The sequence below is a fragment of the Lepidochelys kempii genome, chromosome 22 (assembly GCF_965140285.1).
Source record: "Lepidochelys kempii isolate rLepKem1 chromosome 22, rLepKem1.hap1, whole genome shotgun sequence".
Classification (NCBI taxonomy): domain Eukaryota; kingdom Metazoa; phylum Chordata; order Testudines; family Cheloniidae; genus Lepidochelys; species Lepidochelys kempii.
Genome location: NC_136401.1, coordinates 8,413,112 through 8,434,523, shown reverse-complemented (window position 1 = coordinate 8,434,523; position 21,412 = coordinate 8,413,112). Strand labels below are relative to the sequence as shown.

At 49.8% G+C, this 21,412-nt stretch overlaps 1 protein-coding gene across 2 annotated transcripts in view; it reads left to right on the top strand.

The window, feature by feature from the left end:
- The first annotated feature begins 4,840 nt into the window (after positions 1-4,840).
- Positions 4,841-21,412, top strand: part of KIRREL3 (kirre like nephrin family adhesion molecule 3) — a 725,113-nt gene continuing 708,541 nt past the window's right edge. For both annotated transcript variants that reach the window (XM_073320928.1, XM_073320926.1), the window contains exon 1: positions 4,841-5,063. In XM_073320928.1, coding sequence (XP_073177029.1) covers positions 5,009-5,063 — 55 coding nt within the window. In that variant the 5' untranslated portion in view covers positions 4,841-5,008. The remainder of the gene's footprint in view (positions 5,064-21,412) is intronic.

Sequence of the window (21,412 nt, the reverse complement as noted above, 5' to 3'; positions counted from 1 at the left end):
TTTAATTAATCTCTACATCCCCTTTGCACTTTGCAGGGCTAGATGACACAGTGGTTAAAATGCCTACAGAAGTTTGTGTCCTGTCTTCACTAGGGCTCCCACCTCTCACACCAGTGGAGGTGGTGAACTGATGGTCTCAAGATGTGGAATTTTACAAAAAACAACCCAATGCATGGCCTTTTTCTGGAATTTGATGTTTTCCTGGTTTTCAGATGAGAAAATGAAGGGGAAAAAAGTTTTCAGTTTGTCAAAAATAGAAAATTTCCACACACAAAAATTGAAAAATGAAACCTTTTAAATTTTATTTTGAAATTTGTCACAGAAAATGCTATTTTCCAGGCAGTTCCAGTCAGTGTACTTATTCCTATTTTACAGGTGGTGAACTGTACAGAAGAGACAGAGATGCAGGGAAGTTAAGTGATGTGCCTGTGATCTCCCAGCAGGCCAATGGCAGAAACAGGAACAGAACCCCAAGACCTGATTATCCCATTAGCCGGTCTCACACAAACTCTAGTCAGAGTTGTATGCATACAATGGATAATTAGGTCCCACATCTCCTGATTCCTAGCCCAGTGCTTTGTGACCCCTGCTGCACCTGACAACAGGCACAAAAGTAACAGTGCTGCTAGAAAATAAAGTCATGCTTTTGGGAGGAGGAAGGTGGAGAATGTTGCAAATCATGAACTCAAGTGAAAAGAAAATCGCAACCTTCTACAGGGTGACTGCGTGTCACAAGGAACCATGGTTACTGTGATGCCATCAGGGATATGTATATGTGCATGGCATTGGCACAGTCTCAGCAGGTCTGGTAGTCACAGGGCTTAAGAAGAAAACAGTGGGTTGTCCTTGTTAGATGATAACATACTGATGCCTGTTTTAGGCCAGGCCTATACATAAATACAGCTCTATGCCAATTTAACTAAAAGTATGATTCTAAACTGATTTAGTTAAATTTGTGCCACTTTGTGTGTGGATAAATCAATAGTTCATAAATCAATTTAAACTGGCTTCTGTCAGCTTAGCTTGTAAACAGAGAGGTGCCAGCTAAATCAATGTCAGTGCATCCCCAGAGAGATTTGCACATAGACAGACCCTGTTGCCTGGCTGTTGGTGACTTTCTGCAGATATAAGTATAAACCCTAGGAGAACTCTGCCATTTCCTTTTGAAGTTCACCTTTAAGCACAAAGGCACAGCTGTAAGTAATTAGATTGCAAAGCCATAATTACTGTATAATGCTCATTTTATAATTACATTCAGTGCCCCCAAGTGCCCCCTTGCAGTTTCAAATGGATACAGAATTCTTCCTCACTTCCTGTCTTTAATCATTGTACAGCGTAGCTGTGTGCTGCCTAAAAGCTGCTGCGTTCCACCCCAGAGGTGGCCAATGGTCAGTAGTAGGGGATGAGATCCCTGGGCAGGGTTTGTGTTTCCTTTTAGTTACTATTGCACAGGTGATTAAGATGCCACCCCCTTTCCAGACAATAAATGCTATAGAAATGTTAGATAATATTTTCAGGCTCATTATGAATTACAGGGGTCTGTGATGGGGTGCAGTCCTCATGTGAACCAGGAAAGGGGTTCAGCCCATTCAGTGGGCAGAAAGTAGGGAACTAGCCATCAAAGACTGCCTGGCTGAACAGAAGGGCTGGCAGCTGTGGCTTGTTGGGCTGCTAGGGTTTGGAACCATGTCATCTAATTGGGGGAAGTCATGAAAAGGAAGCAGAGTGCCTGCAAGGCTGGGAGTGAAGTGGTGCTGTGTCCCTGGGGAAGGAGAGGAGTGGGTTTTTTTTGTTTTGTTTTCTCCCTAACCTAGTCTATCTAGGGGAGTGCTGGGGCAAGGCATTATTTGTTTGTCTAGTAGCATGAAGGCTGATACTCCAGTATGACTTGTTTCTTTGTTTGCTTTGTCTTCCCTTTGCTAAAAGCAAGTGCTTGGTGTGGGTGCTGAGCATAGGTATCTTTATTGGGCTTCGTGTGGCCCAGAGGCTCTTTACCTTTTAAGAAGGCTAGAATGGTTCTTTCCCCTAGCTCACCTGCTCTTGATGCCTGGCTCAAAGGGGCTTTGATGCTCACCCCTGTGGGTGGCTGGTGGCCCAAATTGCTTCTGTGGATGGAAGGGATTTTTTTTTCTGGGAGAGGGAGAGTGTGATCTATACAATACAGCCCCGCCCCCAAGCCTTTCCCCTGGCTTCTCTGTGGGGATGGGGGTCCTGAGTGTGTGGGGAGGAAGTGAGGCTGTGGGACTAAGCATTTTAGCTGTGCTGTCACCTCTGTGTAGCTTCTCTAGCAGTTGTGAGTGGTCAGCCCTGAAAGCCCCTGCCCCTGGATTAGACAGGTGTGTGTTGTCCCTCTCTAGCTGCCTGGCATCTCCTCCGTCGGCACCACCATTTGCAATGCAGAGATGCAAAAAGAAAAGGAGGAGTTGTGGCACCTTAGAGACTAACCAATTTATTTGAGCATGAGCTTTCGTGAGAGCAACGTTTCACCCTGAAAGCGAAACTGCTGCTGCATTTCTGCTTTGCAGAACCTACTGGAGTGGAGGGAACCAACCTGGGGAAAATAAAACTTCTCCTGCCTCATGTAGGATTCCTGTGTCCCCTAGAGGTGGGTTTGTATGGAAAACTTTGCTCAGAGCCCTTGCCCCTAACTCTGGGGAAGTTAAATCTGCCCAGCTATGACCATCACAAATGTAGCTGGGGCAAATCATGTTTCTCTGCTTTGAACAGCAAAGCAGTGGCCACCACCTGCAGTGTAATGAAATCTAAGGAAAATGGCACCAAAAAATCTGCAAATTCTGAATAAACCCCTTGGAACAATGTTCGCTCTGCAGAAAAGCCCAACATCCGTGGCCCCACAAAGTGTATAAATATGTAGAATATTGCAGAGGAGGTGAGATACCATTGGGCAGGTGCAATTGTGCAAAAGCTTCTGGTTGCTCAAAGCAAGTGTTATTTGCCATCCCTACTGACTTGGCCACTGGGTACACCAATGCCCTCTACTGGATAAAATTAAAGAGCAGCTTAACTGTATGTCATAAGCCCTATAGTGCTGAGGTAGTGGAGAATCTGTCAAGTATGAGAGGCCTGTGCTTCAGGATAGGAGGTTGTAAGCTCTATTCTCTTTGACCTGAGGGTCATGGTGCACATCTGTTACGTAAGGTAGCCAATAGCTTTAGATTTGCGACTGTATTCTGTTAGCAAAGAGTGGTGGTGATTCACTAGCGTCACTTTGTGCAGCATCTTTTATACGAACTGTCACACAGCTCCCTAGAACTACATAATACAGTTCGGGTATGGATTGACTATCTTGCACCCTGCAGATAAATATAGCAAGGGGAAACAGGGCAATTGTTACCAGCGAATGAAATCTCTGTGTGGAATGAGTCTGCAGCAGAGAACGTTACATTACCTTAACACCTCTTGTGCTGAAGGATTCCAATGCACAGCAATCACTCAGCGGCATCTGAGAGACAGCCACACCTCTGGGGTGGAACACCGCAGGCAGTTTAATTGTGCGAAGCAAGAGTTTAGGATAGGATTCTATCTGGATGGGATTTAATTACCTTCTGGTGAGCTAAATTCCACACAGACAGAATCTACTTCTCTGCCAGGACACACAGCAATTGCTGTAGCACGTCAGAGGCCCGTCTATACTGGAGTCCTGCCTCTGCCTGGCCAGCTGCAAAAAGCCTGAAGTGGACGCTTCTGAAATAGCCAATTTGTAAGGGAAGTTCTTTCCTAACCACTGACAATTACTGGCTGTCCTGCCCTGAAGCAGGAAGGTTTGTATTCTTCGCACCTGCTATGCTGGTTCGAACGACGTTCCAACCTGGTGCAAGCTAGTATGGTTAGGCACTGTACAGCTCAACTTAACTCCCAAGGAAGCCTATGGGGAAAGACACCAGCTGGCTTCTGTGAAAATTAGGTGGAGCTCTGAGTGCAGCTGAGACATTGTTTCCAAACCAGCTATGCTGTAGCCATTCATTGGAGCCCAGAGTTAGCCCTGAATCTAAGCAAAGTCCTTCAGGCAGGTTGCATGGACCATGAGGATAACTGTTCTTGAGTTGTACTGTATGATCCCCTGCCTGGACAGAGCCATCCATTTCCCCATGGATGACAGCTGCCCAGAGGCTGGAAGCTAAAGGATGGAATACTTTAGTGGGAGCAACAGGACTATAGAGTGTAGAAAATGCAGACGAGCTCATTTGCCTAAGCAAACAGTGGGATGTTCACCTGCAAGACTTTCCAAATGCTACTGGTGCAAGCTCTCCCCATGCACAAAAAAGTTAGAGGGGCTGCAAAATAGGAAAGTCACTTAGTTGCATTGCTGTTTGCCACCGGCTCTGCCTCTTCGCAGAAAGTAGCAGCCATGGGCTGTAACCCAGAGGTGATGTGGGAAACCTTTCTAGAGCAAAGGAAAAAAAAATCTCATCTGCTCCATTGCAATTGGCACATGGAGAGTTGCACATGTTTCTCGCAGCCTAAGTTCTACCTGTGATGCTCTCTCCCTGCACAAAATCCCTCCCCCAGCTGCTTTGCAAGCGCACAGAGTTCCCTGCGTTCATTTAGCAGGAGCGAAAATTATTAATCAAGTTTGCTCCTGTAAAATCAGAAATCTTCTCCCATGACAAGACATGGAGCCCGGCGGCCTGGGCTTGTGTCGGATGAAAGCAGCCCATTCTTGGGAGGGGGGAGAAGAAAAAATAACCCGCCTTTTTCATTTTTAACAAGTATTCCCTCTTTCATTGTTACTCCCCCCCAGCCCGTGTAGAAAAGATTTGCTCTGTCAGTCAAGTCCCTGACTGCTGTGGGAGGAGCTTCTGTAGAGGAGGCTGGGATGCTGAGACCGAGGATGGAGCTGCGAGGAGCCAGACAAGCAGAGGCGGCTCAGAACAACTCCATCGCAACCGGCTGCTGAGACTGAAGAGAGGGAGAGAAAGGATTGCAAGCGCTGGAGAAGCTGCAGCCCCCTGATTCCTGCTCGCTCCCCGCTGGCGAAGTCTAAGGAATGAAAGCTTTCCAGGCAGACCTGCTGCTCCTCTGCTTCTTGCTGCTCAGCCAAGGTAGGACACGGCGGTTCCTGAGTTTCAAAGTAGGGTGTGCGGGCAGGTCGGGGATGGTGGCAAGGCAGGGGTGCTGGCTCTCCTGTTGGGGAGATCAGCCAGGTGAGCCCCTGGGTTTGACCAGGAGGGTGCGATCGTATTTGGGAAAAGGTCCTTCGCTGGCAAGTGCATTCCGGAGTTCTGCTCTCTCTCAAGACAGCTCGCCTTAAAAAATGTTTACCATGCAAATGAGTTCTTTCTGCTCCAGCTAAGTTAATTAGCTCCTGTTTGTGTGTAAACACGGCTCTGAACTCCGCTTTTCCCCCACTTCCCCATTAGACCCCAGTGAGGGGTTTGCTTGTTTTGCAAGGTTCGTTCACCTTAGATTGGTGGTTTTGCCTTGTTTCGGTTGGGGCAGAGCGCCTTGACGGGGGGGCTACAGTTGCAAGCGTGTTTTGTGATGGAAAGAGGTGTCTCCGATGAGAGCGTGTGGGTCCCCGTGGTAGGGGTAGGGGGGATTCGGCGCTCCCTTTTGGCCGTATGCCTCCAACGCTGGAGAGAGCCGGGCAGTCTGGAGGAATTTCCCACACAACTTTGATATTGAGCAGCCGTCCCAGGCGTCGGGGAGGGGTGTTATTTCAGAGCTGCGTTGCTGGGGCAAAGCTGTTGGCCGTTACCTGTGGAATACGGAGGGTTTTGCGTAAAGAATTGGAGCTGCTTATGCCCTCTCGGAATGCCAACGCCAAGTGTTAGCTGGGTCACATGAAGGCGTTCATGCAGGACAGGGCGTGAGGTGGTTAAAAGAAACCACCCACGAGTCCATCTGTTGATTACAGGAAGGGTGAAACTTTGGGGGGGGGGGAAGAGTGTAGCTTGTAAGGGGTGGCTGTTTCTCCCCCTCCCCAGCCAAACACAGGCTCGTTGTGGTCAGCCCCTGGTTGGAGGCATGACGCTCTACAGCTGTCCACTTGTTGCTTTTTCTTCTGAGCTGTGGGCCAGACCTGTCGCTGGGTGCCCCCAACACCCTGTTACCACTGACAGCGCTAAAGGGGAGAGCCATGTTTGCAATCGAAGGTGCTTCATTCTGCACAAAAGAAACACACTGTGTCTGCCGTGCCAATTTCAGGCAGAACAAATCTGAGCTCTCCTGGCACACTGGGGCAGTGGCAGGTTCAGGTATATGAGCAGTTTGGTAGCCTGGCTTTTCCTTGTAGTGTCTCTTCCCCGGCCCCCTGAGCCTCTCCAATCCCTGCAGATCAAATGGCAGTTTGTTAGCAGAGCTGCAGAAGTTTGCCTTTCGGGTCCAGAAGGGCCTTGCTCCCCCCCCCCACACACACACTTCCCAGGCATTGTTTTTAATTAGGACTTTTTAACGAGCCTTGCTGTTTGAAAGCTGCTGTGTAGATCCACATCTTGTCTGTTTGCTGTGTGGTCTAGCTGATCTGCCTCTCTGTGGCAACCTGTTGGGAATGCGCCTCTGGTACCTTGCGTATTCCTGTTGGGTTACATGGCAGCACAGCTAACATGGCACATGGGCTGGTTCCTACTGTAAGAAGGATAAATTCATTGCCATGGAGCTGTTGCTTGCAGTGCTGAGAAATGTGACAGTCAGCAGCCGGGCAGCTAGCCCACTGGTGTGTGTCTTGTTCTATCCCCTCTCCAATCTGTGTGGCTGCTGAGGAAGGGGTAGCGCAGATCCAGGAGCCGAAGTGTATTTCCAGGACACATTGGTGCTTCCCCCACTTGGAATTCCCCATTCTGACTGCAGGGCTGGGCTGGTAGTGCTTATGCACGCCTAGGCACAGTGCCCATTGTGGTGCCGCTGATTTCAGTAGCACATGCACCCATGGTCTTAAGAGTGCCACTCGGGCTGTAGGGCCATACAGTTACCTTATTGACTGATGCAGGTGGTGTGCACCCATAGGGCAGTGACCCCTTGTGCTGGAGGGAGCTCGCAGGCAAATCCCACTTGCCTTACTCACACAAGTAGACCCAGTGAAGTCAGTGAGCCAGACCTACCCATGATATATGCAGCTGCCACTCCAGGGAAGTCAGTGGAGTTGCTTTCACTTACACTAAGAGTGAATTTGGCCCAAATGGATCAGTGTGAATAGCACACACAGGAATAACACACTCCTACTTCTTCAAGTCAGTAACAGCAGATTGGCAAGGATCACATATGTATGATCCAAGAATCATGCATGGAACATTTAACTTAGGCATGGGCCTTACATGAGAATCTCAGATACCTGGAGAAGAATCAGTTAAGGTCACTGGATTTCAGCCCAAGGATTTGTTCTCAGTTGGCCCGTGCATATTTGTGGCAGACTGGTTTGATGCTGTCCCGGGAAATGATGCCGAACAACATTGGGCTTCTGGGATGACCATACAATGTGCTCTAACCAGTGACCATACTTCCCATGGGTTTCACATCCTGGGGGTTGAGCGCATTGCCTTGGGCTGATACGGATTCCCATTATGGCTTCGCTGACCAGAGATCAGTTTGACCTCCCCATTCCCTGCCTGTGCTAGGATTTCACAGTGTGAAGTGTCTCTCTCCTTTACACACTTCTGCTTCCCTGTAGACCCTTTTAAGGCCTCTTAACGGAATAATTTTGAGACTAGCTCTACAAAGCCAGATCTCAAGTAGAGCTCCACATGTAAATGTCCAGTATTTAATCCACTGGGCCCCCACCCCACCCATCCCCTTTCTGCATTGAGAGGGATTACAGAATAATGAAGGAGGATGGTCTCTCCTGTAACTCATTCCTATGCCTTTAAAGTGTCAGAGTGAACTTTTCTTAAGGTATGGGGAGAACAAATCTCCTTCCCATGTTTTTTATTCTCTGATTCCCCAGCAAATGGCCCCAAACCCCTGTCTTCTTGCTCTGAAAGTTGACAACTGCCAATGTTTTGTGTGTAGAGTCTCTTTAGGTTGTTTTTTGGTGTGGTGGTTGGTTGGTTTATTTATTTTTCCTGGTGTTGCTGCTTTTTCTAAGTCGTCAGTACCATAATGCCTGGTGCAACTCAGGATAAAGTCACTGTGAAATTCACCTCCTGGTGGGGGGAGATGTGTTATGCCCTTTGGTGAGAAGAGAATTGACGCTGTCATCCTAAAACATGAAACTCACTATCTTTTTTCTTTTTATCATGTCCAGTTATTTTCCCCTTCACCCAAAGGAGGTGAGGTTGGAAGAAACAAATAGCAACATGGAAGCCCCTTGCCATCTGTCAGATCCAGAGCCATAGGGAAGGTCCAGTGAAGGTGTCTTCATAGCCAAATTCCAAACATGCTCTGCACTCAAGTGGAATTTCACAGTGAGAGCCGATTAATCTTCTGTGTTAAATCCATCCAGGGTGTGTGCCAGGAATCATGGCCTGGTGCAACAAAACATCAACAAACAGGTGGAAGTCTGCAACTTAGCTTTAAAACAAGGCTTGGGTTGGGTTGTGTGGGCTCTCAGAGCCAGACACCATGAAGTGGCTCAGTCATTGTAAAAGAGCATTTATAAATGCATGGGAACCAGCAGTGTGAGCCCTACAATCTCATTATGATCTAACCAACTTCCAAGGAGGGGCTATGGAAAATCACCCCCTCTCCCTGGAGACCAGTCTAGGTGCTGGCACGGGAGTGCTCCTTAGCCACCTTTTCCCATTATTGCCTTGGTGTCCCCCCCCCCCCCTTGGCTTAGTGCCTCCTTTGATGTCATCCCAGTCCACATAGAACAGATGTCTGCTTCTCTTCCATCTCTCGAGTGCCTCCTTAACCCATGCCCCTGTCAGGAAACTTTCCTCTGCAGAAGTGATCTGGCATAGGTGCCACTTGGTTGGAACTCTTGTGCCAGCGTCTTGCGTCTGTTTTACTGTAAGCTCTGTGGGGCATGTCCTTTGGCCAGGTTCTGATCTCAGTTACCCTGGTGTAAATCTAGAGTGACTAGACAGCTGCCAATGAAGTGTCTATCTGGGTGTTTTCAGATCAGAAAATAGCCCTTGCCCTCAAGGATCTGAAGTGCCCTATTTGCCTATGGATCTCTGGCTATCTGTCCTTGGGACGGTAAAGTCCAGGCTCTGTAGGAGCTGTACATAGCTTTTCCCCCTCTGCCTTGCTTTGAAGAGATTGCAGTCCTTGCAAAGGACTCGTTAAAATCAAACCAGGACCCTTTGCCACAGGTCATTTTATTATTTGCAGTGTGTGAACATTAGCGTGACTAGTCGTCAGACCACAGGTGACAAGGGCAATGCAATTGTGAGGTTAAGCTGAGAAGGGAAATCAAGTCAAATCCAGGTACAGCAAGGGGCTGGGAATACCCAGCTGAGGCACTTATCCAATCCTCTACCTGTAATGCTATGATAGAAGAGAACAGAGTCGATGGGTGATGGTGAATGGACCAGAAGCTTGCAGAATGGTGCTGATACAAAAGAAAGGTGAACTTTTGACAGGGTTGTATAAATAGATTTTCATGTAGGGCTGGTGACTTAACCATTCCTCTCTGTACATTGTCTGGGGGGGGACAGGACATCTGGGGTGGTGCATGCAGCATGAACCTTGATGCCACAAATGGGAGAAGATCCAGAGAAGGATCCTTTGCTGAAAAGTTCTGATAACACAAGTTCTGGACTCTATTCATGGTCGTCTTGCCCTGTAGGGAGTTGGGAGAGCCTTTCTCGGGGGCTTGCTGGTATATTCGGTGGTATTCCCCATGCAGGGCAGAGAATTTCCATGCTCCAGAGATGTTTATGGAGAAGTAAAGAGAAATTAATGCATCAGGTCTTGGAGAAAGGGGTGACCTCATAGCCTGTCACCAACACCAAATGAGGAGGGGATTATTTTTCAGTCATTAACAGTGAAACAAGAAGTAACTGCTTACAATGACAGAGGATGGGAAATCCTGCTGATAAGGTACTTCCCCTGGGAGTGCAAGGCAAGACTACATTGGGGGGGAAACGAGAATCAACTCTATTAGAAATGTAAAAGGGCTGCAGCATCATTGCTCTCCTGTGCTTTGTCCAATCCGCTTCTGCATGATTCTGATGACTGGGTTTGCACAAACAAATGGGTAGGTGGTAGAAATTCATCAGTAGGGCCTGCAGTGAGATTCACTAGAGGACCAAAGATGCCTTTTTTAAGCTAGATCTGTACCACCAGCTGCATTCCGTCATAAAAAAGGGTCACTGGCCTTTCATTGAGACCCTCATTACTTTCACAGAGCAAGGGAATTCCAAGTAATGGCTCATGTCTTGAGGCGAATGCTCCATTTGTAACTGGTCTCCCTGTGCTACGGTTAGGCAGAGGTCTCAGGGCACTGTACATGGCACAGTACATCTTACATGGTGCAGTACATCTCAGGCAGGTGTCATTACTTTTGTCTTGTGTTTCCTGGATGCCTCACTGTTACTTTAAAGGGACATCAGTCAGGTAAAATTAGTATAGATAGAAAATCCTGACCTGTGGTACTAACACCTTAGATTAGTAGCTCCCAATCTTTTCCCATATTGCAGCATAAAATATGATCTGGGTTTTTTCTCTCTCCTGTAAAGTCGGGAGGAGTTTGGTTGGGACCTTGAAACCTGCCCACAACCCACAGGTGGAGAGCCCATGTTGTACATTATTAAATCACAAATATTTTTTTAATATCCAATACACTTTTCATCATTGATGGCGCAAGTTTCCTTGTTTGTCTCTGCTTGCACAAATAGAAAACAGGTTAGTCAGTTTCACTTTTTGTTTTATTGTCTCTTACATTTGGCTTATCATGCGCTTGCCTGATGCTGCAGTGTTTGGATTGAAAAGTCTGCAGGGGAACGGCTATGAGATCATCTCTGTTGGATGTAGGCTTTACCAGACCTACGCTGTTTCCAATTTGATCCAACAGTGTCCATTTAAAGATGATCAGCAAAGTGACATTACCAACCCCAAAAGCAGAGCAGGGAGAGCTGTCTAAAGAACTCCTGGTTCCATAGTTATGTGAGGGATGGATCTGCCTCTTACTGTACAGCATTAGTCAAAATTTAAAACACGCTTTTTGTACACCGTTTAGCAGCTGATTGTGCACTTGCTGGCTCTCTTTAAATGTCACGGTATTAGTGGGAGGTAGAAGATTTGTATAGTTAGATTCAGCCACCAGCTCTATGATAAGATCTCATCTTAATTTGTTCATTCAGCGCCCCCACATAAGAAGAAAACTACAGCAGTAACCCCAAAGCCTGCTGTAGCTGTAGAATATTGTAGTACTTGCTTTTAAAAGGGCATTCACATAACTGCCATTCATTAACACTAATGTGACCCAATCAGGTCTTCAGCTGAGAATAGTAGATGCCTCAGTGTATGGAGTAACTGGGAACTGTGTTCCGTGGAGTATGCTCACACAATGGATAATTAAGCACTGCATGCAAGGAAAACTTTGGTAGGCTGGGTTTATTGCAGTATTTTTCTATACAGTAAAGGGAAGATTCATCCCTTGCATCACTGCATTGAAGTTAATGGAACCACACTAAGGATTGATTTGGCCTGATGCTTTAGTGGCTGAAAATTCCACTTATTGTGTGGGGTGAATTCCATTAAATAACGCTGTGGTCCTGTTTGAGGATATACAAATATCCTGCAGGAATGGAGTGTTCAGGGTCTGGAATTCATACAGAAGGGCATGAGGGATCTTAATAACTACAGTCTAAAAATACAGACTAAAAAATTCTTTCCTAACTGGTGGCCTTTCTCATGGGTACTCTCAGGTGGGAGGGGATCAAAGCTTTGTGCCATGGAACCAAGATGATGATTCTTCCATGAAGAAGGAAGTGAGTGTGAACTGGTGAAAAGTTGTAAGGCTCTTCTGTCCACCCCTGCTGTTCTGGGCACATACCCTTCCATTTTCATCATTAACTCAACATTGCTTAACTCCTGAAAAGAGATCAAAAGTGAAGGGCCTGGATTCTTTCCATTTCTTTTTTTCTCTCCAGTGGTATAAATGAGTATTCAGGCAGTATGCTGCCAGGAGTCAGTAAATGTCAATATTGGGTAAGTGTTTCCTTTATATCACTGCAATTTAGCATAAGCTGCTTGGAAACAAATGTCTCCCATAAGCATGCGATGTTTCCGTAAGTACACAGTCAACAGTACTATGAGGATTAAATAAATGTCAGCACCACTTGTATACTCAGTAAGAAGTTAAGACAGCTGAACTCGCATAATGGCCAGCCTGGGTATTGCAGTGGTGGGATTACTTTGCTACTTGTGATTTCCTGCAGCAAGAGGGCAGCTGGAAGTAGCCATTTTTGAGGAGTGGGGGGAGCCATCCGGCTTTTCAGAAGGGTGCAACAAAAGGTGATGGGGACTCAAAATTGCACTTGGGAGGCTGATCACTCACCAGTCTGGCAGGCTGTAAATCATTTCAGGAGGTGGCCAAAGAAAAGCAGCTAGATTTTGCTGTGAAAATGGCACTTTTCTTCTCCCCTCCTCCCCCCCCCCCAAATTGCCAAGTGGATGAAACTCAAGGATTTGCTCTTTCCCCTGTGGGAGTATTCTTGACATACACATTCAGTTCTACACCAGCAAGGACAAAGCTTTCACCCTGGTCATAAATATGCTGCCAAAATGCTGCCTCTTGGGACGTTCCTGTCCCCCACTTAGTTGAGAGGGACTAAGAGTTGGTGTGACCTGCACTGGCCTAAAATATGACCAGTTGGTGCCATCTCTTTGTAGGTGGTGCTACAGGCTGATCCACTCCAGCCTTATATTGCTAGCTGGGCTGTGGCTAGTGATTTCGCCACAGGCTGGCTGGTGGATTATAAATCTAGTCTTCCAAGGAGGATGGGCTGAGGCCTATAGTGTGGTCGCTAGCACAGCAGATGTCACCGGACCAAGCTATTATAGTTTGGATAGGAGACCAGGTGAAAAGCCAGTTGCGCTGTGAACACTGATGTACAAGGCTCGCAGAGTGCTAGCCTGCACCAGGACCTGCTGGTGAACTCAAGTGAGCAATTCCTGTTCTTTACCAGGTCCAAGTGAGCAAGGCTTGGGCAGCACTTACTTCTGGATAACAGTGTGCAAGACAGGAGCGGCCTTTGGGCTCCTCGGGGGTTGCCTTTGCAGCCCCCTATTGTAAGGAGCTATCCCCTTATCTTAGGGGTTGGGTTACATTCACTGGATGGGAGGATGGCTGTGGGTGTGGGGGGAGGGTGAGGTACAAAGAGCTAGGCTGTCTCGTGAGAGTCTAATTCCTTTAGGCATATGGCTGTCCTGCTTTTGGGCTGCAGAGAAAGGAGGGTAGGGGATAAAAATGCATCGGAGAGAGCATTTGAGCAGATATCTCTAAGGGGAGGCAATAAGGGAGGGAAAGGCATGGAGTGAAGCACCAAAGGAAGGATTGGTGTTCAGGAGATTCCAGGTTTCTCTAAGGATAACTCTAAAGATACAGCTGCACAGCGGCTAGGAAACTATAGTGCAAATTGAGAACAGAGCTGTATTGAGGGTGGGGGAGCAGGTGGCCTGCCTGGTGTAGAGTGATCTGGTACAAGGAGAGCGGGAGTGAAGAGGTCAGAGAGCCGATGTCCTTAGATGTAGGTGAAAGGGACGGCTGAGAAGGTTACGAACCATTGATTGCTTTGGGGCAGAAGCCAGACGCCCTGGCTGCTCTTAGAGTGGCCAGGTGGCATACATCTTGGAGGCTTCCTGTTTGCATTGAAAGCTCATCGGCTGCTGTCCTCTTATGTGGTGATTTGGCAGCTGCTGCTGATAGTGCCAGGCTGGGTCAGTGGAGGAGCAGAGGAACTGAACCAAGTCCAGAGCAGCCCAGAGGTCCTTGAAATCTGTCATCCCGATCCTTCAGAGAAAGGTGTGACGCATGTGGGGCCTTTCCCCTTAGCCCTCCAGACTTATACCCCATAGTACAAAGTCTGATGATCCTGTATTAGCTTTAGTAGTTACAACCGTTCGTTAATGAACATAAATCCTCCTGAAGCTTTGCCTAGGATACTAGAACTTATGGGGGATCCCTGTCTTTCAGCGTTGTAAATCAGGAGTCGGACCACCAAATCCAGTTGTGACATGAAAGTGATTCACAGATATCCGAATCAAGTTGTTTGTTGCTTTGTGTTGAACATATATTTGGTGGCAGAGTCCAGTCGAAAGATCCAAAAATCTGGCTCTGGATCCAGGCTCCCCAAAAGCAGCTGAGATGTAGGGCTTTCCCCTGGCTTCTCTCTGCTGTTGTGCAATATGAATGAGATGGGCCTGCAGTGATAAAGTGTACATACAGACAGATGCTGGAGGGGAGACTGTATCCCTGAGCTGGCTTTCAGCTGCTTGAATAGAAGCTTCTCTGTACCAAGCAGGTGTGGGGCTAGGAGATCCCATATGTGTCTCCTTTGAGGGGGAGGTTCTAAAACCAGGCCAATAAATTAAGATGACATTTGACAGACACCTAGAGCCCAATCCCCACTCCTAGGCTGCCTGTGCAGGAAGAACCCATCACAGCTGCTTGCTGTGGCTCACTTTGCATCTCCGTCAGTCACCCAGCAATGTCACCAGCCGCTGCATCTTGGTCAGTATGTGGCAGGCCGTGTCTCAGCCATGAGCTGGAGAAAAATCACAGAGCAAGGTGTGGGATTGGTCTTGACATCTTTGCATTCCCAAAGTTGCAAAACCGCTTCTCTCTCTCTCCCTAACTGGAAAGGAGCTGCCTGTAGTCTTGGCTTCGCCTGCATCCTCCCAGCGGCACAGAAATTGCTACAGACAAAATCCACAGATGTCAGATGAGAGAGCCCTGTCAGGATAGCTAACTCCCCTCTTCTCCTACCTCTGGGGTTGTTCCCCTGCAGTGCCAGTCTAGTGACTGTCCTCTCCAGTCCTAGCTGACTCCAGCAGCGTATCCTGATTGGGGTCCCATCGGTCACTGTCAGGGCATTTGTCGCCGATTCAGACAGTGAAAGATTCTATCTGACTTATCTCACCTGGCTGAGCTAATGCATTTGCGATGCTAAGAAAAGAGCCTGTAGATTTTGGGAGGAGGGTTTAAAAATTAAAACCACAGACAGAGGCGTGTGTGTGGGTAAAAATACCCAGGTATTTCGAATATTAAACCAGGTCATCTGGCAGAGGCTGAGAGCTGCAGCTCCTCCTCGCTTTTAAATTCAGCCTGGTGGTGGCAGCAGCAGCGCTTGCATGGAGGAGAGCCATCCTGCCGGTACAGGGCTCCCTGGGAGAGGCAGGAGCAAGCTCACTGTGGTCCCTTTGGGCTCACAGCTGGCGTGCTAGGGTTCTGACTCTCCTGAAGGCTGAGAACATAGCTGGAGTCTTGCGGGGGGTTGGGGGGAGGGGGGAGATGTTGGTGCTTAACCCCATGTGCGGCTCTGTGCTGTAGAGAGAGGTGATCTTAGACAGGATATTGGGGAGGGAGGAATCTGAGCTCCCCCATGTTTATAAAGGAGCTGCTGCATGCTGGGAATTCATTTGTGAGTTGTATGCAGGGTACTTTTGGCTAGATTTCCCACCCTGAGTCAAGGTCAGCAAGGTCCAGCGCTGTTCCCAACGGAGGGGTGGAGAGGGGCAGACTCCAGTGTAACCCCTATTGGCGGAGCAAAGGGGAAGCAAGACCTGGCTGGGTCAGGGGGTTGCTGTGCAGCAGATGAGTCATGGCCTTGCTGAATAAGGAGCTGGGGAAGGTGGGGGAACACAGTCCATGCTGTTCCTAGACTACGAATTCCTGGTGACTAGTGATGAATATGCCTGAGTCTCCTGGTGAAGGGGAGGGAGGTAGAGAGCGAGCAGCATGTGTCTGAGGGGAGCACAGTAACCTTCAGCAGCTCACAAAACAAGCTGGCATCGCTGGCCAGCGGTGCCTGGTGGGTTGTTGTTTTTCTTGTTTTTCTTCCTCCTTCATGTGCTAATCCCAGAGTGTGATTTAATGCTTTTCTGCCCTGCTCCTGGCTGTGTCTTTAATAAGCTGGGAGCAGCCAGTCCAGTCTATTCTCCCCCCCTCCCCCCCACCCGCCTTTACGTGTTGAAGAAGCAGAATAAACAGATGCTAAAATTAGGCTCTGTTGTTCACAGCACTTTGTCCTCCTGATAGCAAAGTCTGTTGCTGCCTGGGCATGCTTCGGTCTGTGTGCAGGGAGAGTTTGGGGAATTATACAGCGGTGGGTGTGTCTGAAATTAGCACATTAAATTTTGAACTGAAATGCCCGCTTCTTCGAGTGCTTGCTCATATCGATTCCAATTAGGTTTGCACTTGCTGCGTGCACGATCATTGGAGAACTTTTACCCTAGCAACACCTGGTGGGTCGGCTGTGGAGCCCCCTGGAGTGGCGCTTTCAGGGTGCTAGATATATACCCAAGCCGACCCAGCGCCCCCTCAGTTCCTTCTTACTGCCCGTGATGGTCATTGGAACTGTGGAGCTCGGCTTTGCTGCTCTCCAGTCTCCTTAGCGATACTGTCTTCGTAGTTTAATTGTTGTAGTTGTTGTAGTAGTGTATATAGTTATAGTAGTGGGTTAGAAGGGGTCTCCTCCCCGCCTGCTGCTTGGGCTCATGCCCAAGGCTCCGGGCTTTAAACCTTGTTCGTCCTGTGCTAAGCCCATGCCAACGGGCGACCCCCACGACTTCTGCCTGAAGTGTCTGGGGGAAACCCACCAGGCGGACAAGTGCAAAATTTGCAAGGGATTTCGGCCCCAGACCAAGAAGGAGCGGGACTTTAGATTAAAACAGCTCCTGATGGAGTCGGCTCTTAGCCCGGATTCCCCCAGCGGCACGCCAAGACCCAGCGCAGAGCGCCTTGGTGCACGGTGCCCTGGCGGCAGCAGTAGGTACTGCACCGTGATTGGACTCCGGCAGAGACCCACAGCACCGAAGTTCACCGGCACTGTTCTCATTCGCCTGGCCAAAAGCGGCCCCGCGGGCCAGAGATTGCTGAGGCGGAGCAGCTGTCTCCAGCGCCCCTAGGACCACCCTTGGAGTTGTGTCCAGTAGCGGAGCAACCAGGGGTTCAAGCGCTGACATCGGCACCACTGACTCTGGCACCGAGGGAAGAGTGGTTGAGTCCAGCGTGCATGGGCTCCCTGACTCGTAGTGTGGTCCAGCCCCGGCTCCCATCAATGCTGGATAGCTTTCTGGTGGCAAGGGACCTCACTGCGATGACATAGTCGACATCACCGCAAACTGTGGCACTGGCTCCTGTTCGTGCGGTACCGTTCCGGGGCAAACCATCCCTGATCCGGCCGTCGGCTCCTGAGTTGGAACCACGGCACCGGTCCTGTTCTCTGATCTGTTCGCGCTCCCAATGCCATTCACAGTCCTGGCGCCGGTCGTACTCATGGCGCCGTTCCGACTCTTGGGGCCAGTCAGACTCCCGGCACTGCTCACGGCACTGCTCTACATGTCAGTCACTGTCCTGGAGCAGATCTCAGTGCAGCTCTTGGAGACGGTCATCATCGCGGTCAAGATCCGGATCGCGGTTCCAGTCCAGACCTCAACACCGGTCTTGGTCCCGGCACCGCACCCCAGCGTTGTGGTGCTGCTCCCCGTAGTCACATCACCAATCCCCGGCGGCCCAGTACCGGTCTCCACCGCGTCCGGGTGACTCGACGCAGACACGGTCAGCACCGCCTTGGCCTTCGTGATCTGCCTTGCATTTGTCACAGTCCAACGCAGGCTCATGACCCAGCCACACAGCTCATAGCCACGGCGAGGATGATGCTGCCCACTATCAAGAGGAAGGCCATGATCCCGTCCAAGGGTCTGTCCAATGGCCCTTTTGGACACCGTGGGCTTACCACCAAGCCCAGGGTGCCCCATCTGAGGCCTCCTGCTCAACCCACTCAGAGCCTCAGGTGCCAGAGGCCACCATAAGCCGTCCTGCTCTGGGGGGCATGGAAACCACAGCCCCAACTCCGGGGCAGGGTCCAGACTCCAGAGTCGTGGACCCCGGATGACAAGACCCGGCCCAGCAGGAAATACAACTGGACCCTGTGGTCTCGTCCTCATCCTCCCCAGACGAGGCAGTGGCTGGGACAACGGTCTCGGGTTCCCCTCCAATAGACCTCCATGCCCACCAGGACCTCCTGCGTAGGGTGGCACAGAACATGAACCTCCAAGTGGAGGAGGTGGTGGACATCTTGTCAGCGGAGGCCCCGTCTCAAGTGGCTTTACCACTCATTCGCACCATACAGACCACGGTCAGAACAATCTCTGGCAAACACCTGCATCCATCCCTCCAACTGCTAAAGGGGTGGAGAGGAAATATATTGTCCCCTCCAAAGATTGAGTACCTCTATACTCACCCTCAGCCACGTTCACTAGTGGTGGCCTCGGTGATCGAGAGGGAGCGGCATGGGCAACAGGCTCCGGTGTCCAAGTTGAAAGATGCCAGGCGTCTCAATTTGTTTCGGGTGCAAGATCTATTCCTCAGTGGGGCTGCAGCTCAGAATCATGAACCAGCAGGAGCTCCTGAGCCGCTATGACTAGAACTCATGGAACTCCATGTTAAAATTCAAGGAGCTAGTACCTCCGGAGTCCAGAGATGAGTTTGGGCCCTGGTAGAGGAGGGAGAAAAGGCGGCCAGGACCTCCTTACAGGCCTCATTAGATGCTGCGGACTCCGCTGCCCGGACCCTTGCGTTGGGAATAGCTGTGAGGCGCATATCTTGGCTACAGGTGTCCGGCCTGCTGTCAGAACTGCAGCAAACCGTACAGGACCTTCCCTTTGAAGGACAAGTCCTGTTTTCGGATAAGACTGATTCCAGGCTCCAAAGCCTTAAAGATTCTAGGGCCATAATTTGCTCCCTGGGGATGCACACACCGGTCATGCAACTGAGGACCTTCAAACCCCAGCTTCAACGATCCTTTTACCCTCCTCGGCCAAGGCAGGACTTTTATAGGAGACGTGGGCGAGGTGGCAGGAAGAAGTCCACCAGCCAGGGCAGAACCAAGGCCCAGCTAAACCTCCGGTGAGGAGCAAACAGAACTTTTGAAGGTGCGCCTGAGGACAGCATACCAGACATCAGTCAGGATCCTTCCCCACCAATCTGGAATCGTTTATCCCGTTTCCACCGTGTGTGGTCACTCATAACTACGGACCGTTGCGTTCTTCACACAGTGGAAAAGGGATATTCTCTCCAATTTTCTTTCTCCCCACCCTCCCTCTTCAGGGACCCTTCTAACGAGCAACTCCTTATGCAGGAAGTGCAGACGCTCCTAACCATGGGAGCGATCAAGGAGGTTCCAAGGGAATTAAGGGGCAGGGGTTTTTACTCCCGTTACTTTCTAGTCCTCAAAGCAAAAGGTGGACTTAACAAATTCGTGGTAAAGTTGAAGTTTCGCATGGTGTCCTTGGGGAGCATCATACCTATCCTGGAAACTGGTACGCTGCCCTTGACACGAAGGATGCGTATTTCCACATAATGATTCATCCGACGCACAGATGTTTCCTTCGCTTTGTGGTCAACCGTGAACACTATCAGTTCATGATCCTTCCTTTTGGTCTTTTTACGGCCCCCCGGGTATTTACCAAATGTATGGCTGTCGTGGCAGCCTTCCTCCGTCGGCAGCTAATCCAAGTATTCCCGTATCTCAGTGATTGGCTTATCCGAGGTCGCACCAGGGAACAGGTGCAGTCCCACATCCAAGCAACCATGGCCAATGTTTAGTCGATTAGGCCTCCTCCTCAACGTGGAAAAGTCGGCTCTGGATCCAAACCAGAGAATAGAGTTCATTGGGGCAGTCTTAGATTCCAGGCTTGCCCAAGTTCTTTTACTGGATGCCCACTTCCAGTCTTTTGCGAGTCTCATCCGGAGCCTCCAAAGTTTTCGTACCTCAATGGCAAGGATGTACTTAAGCCTTCTGGGGCACATGACCTCCTGCAAGTACGTGACCAGGCATGCCAGACTGCAGCACCGCCCATTTCAGACCTGGCTGACAACCGTCTATCGTCCAAGTTGAGACAGCCTAAACATGGTGGTCCCAGAAATGGTCTTAGCCTCTCTCCGCTGGTGGTTAGACCCCAGGGCAGTATGCGAAGGAGTCCCATTCCATACTCCTCAACCCTCATTGTCTTTAGTCACAGACACATCATCCCTAGGATGGGACGCCGAGTCTGTGGACCACAGCCTAACTCTCTCTGTACATCAACATACGGGAGCTGATGGCGGTGCACCTGGCGTGTCAAGCATTCCGGGAGCATCTACATGGCCGTTACGTGGCGGTCCTCACAGACAACACCACAGCCATGTTCTACATCAACAAGCAAGTGGGAGCTCGCTCGTCCCCACTTTGTTGGGAAGCTATTCACCTGTGGGAGTTTTGTATTACCCACTCCATCCACCTGGTGGCGTCCTTTCTCCCGGGGGTCCAGAACACACTGGCAGACCACCTCAGCAGTTCCTTCCAGTCCCACGAGTGGTCAATCCGTCCCGATGTCATCCACTCCATTTTCCAGAGGTGGGGGTTTTCCCAGGTTGACCTGTTTGTCTCGCGCAGCAATCGGAAGTGCCAGATATTTTGCTCTCTCCAGGGACGCTCCCCGGGTTCTCTCACAGATCCCTTCCTACAAGGGCCAGTTGTTCTATGCCTTCCCTCCATTCTCGCTGGTTCACAAAGTCCTACTCAAGGTGCGCAGGGACAGAACATGTCTGATCCTGGTCGCCCCCTGGTACACCACACTATTGGAGATATCGGTAGATGCCCCGATTCCACTCCTGCTTTGGCCGGACCTGATCTCCCAAGACCACGGCCACCTCTGTCACCCTGACCTGCAATCCCTCCACCTCATGGCATGGATGCTGCGTGGCTAAGTCACTCGGATCGTCTCTGCTCCCATCCGGTGCAGCAGGTTCTGCTAGGTAACAGGAAGCTCTCCACTCGAGCCACGTACCTGGCCAAATGGAAGCGTTTCTCCTGCTGGTGTGCTCAACGCGGCACACCCCCTCTGCAAGTGTCCGTGCCTCTCATCTTGGACTATCTCCTATCCCTAAAACAGCAAGGTCTGGCAATATCATCTGAGTGCACCTGGCAGCCATCTCGCCTTTTCGCCCAGGAGAAAATGGACACTCTGTCTTCTCCAGCCCTATGGTCGGTAGATTTCTTAAGGGCCTGGACCATCTCTATCCACAGATGCGGCAACTGGTCCCCATGTAGGACCTAAACCTGGTCCTCTTCAGACTTACGGGGGCCCCATTTGAGCCGATGGCCACCTGCTCACTTCTGTACCTCTCTTGGAAGACAGCCTTCCTCGTGGCTATCACTTCAGCAAGGCACATATCTGAGATCAGAGCCCTCACTTCAGAACCACCTTACACGGTCTTCCATAAGGACAAGATGCAGCTATGCCCTCACCCAGCTTTCTTTCCCAAGGTGGTATCAACTTTTCATGTCAACCAGGCCATTTT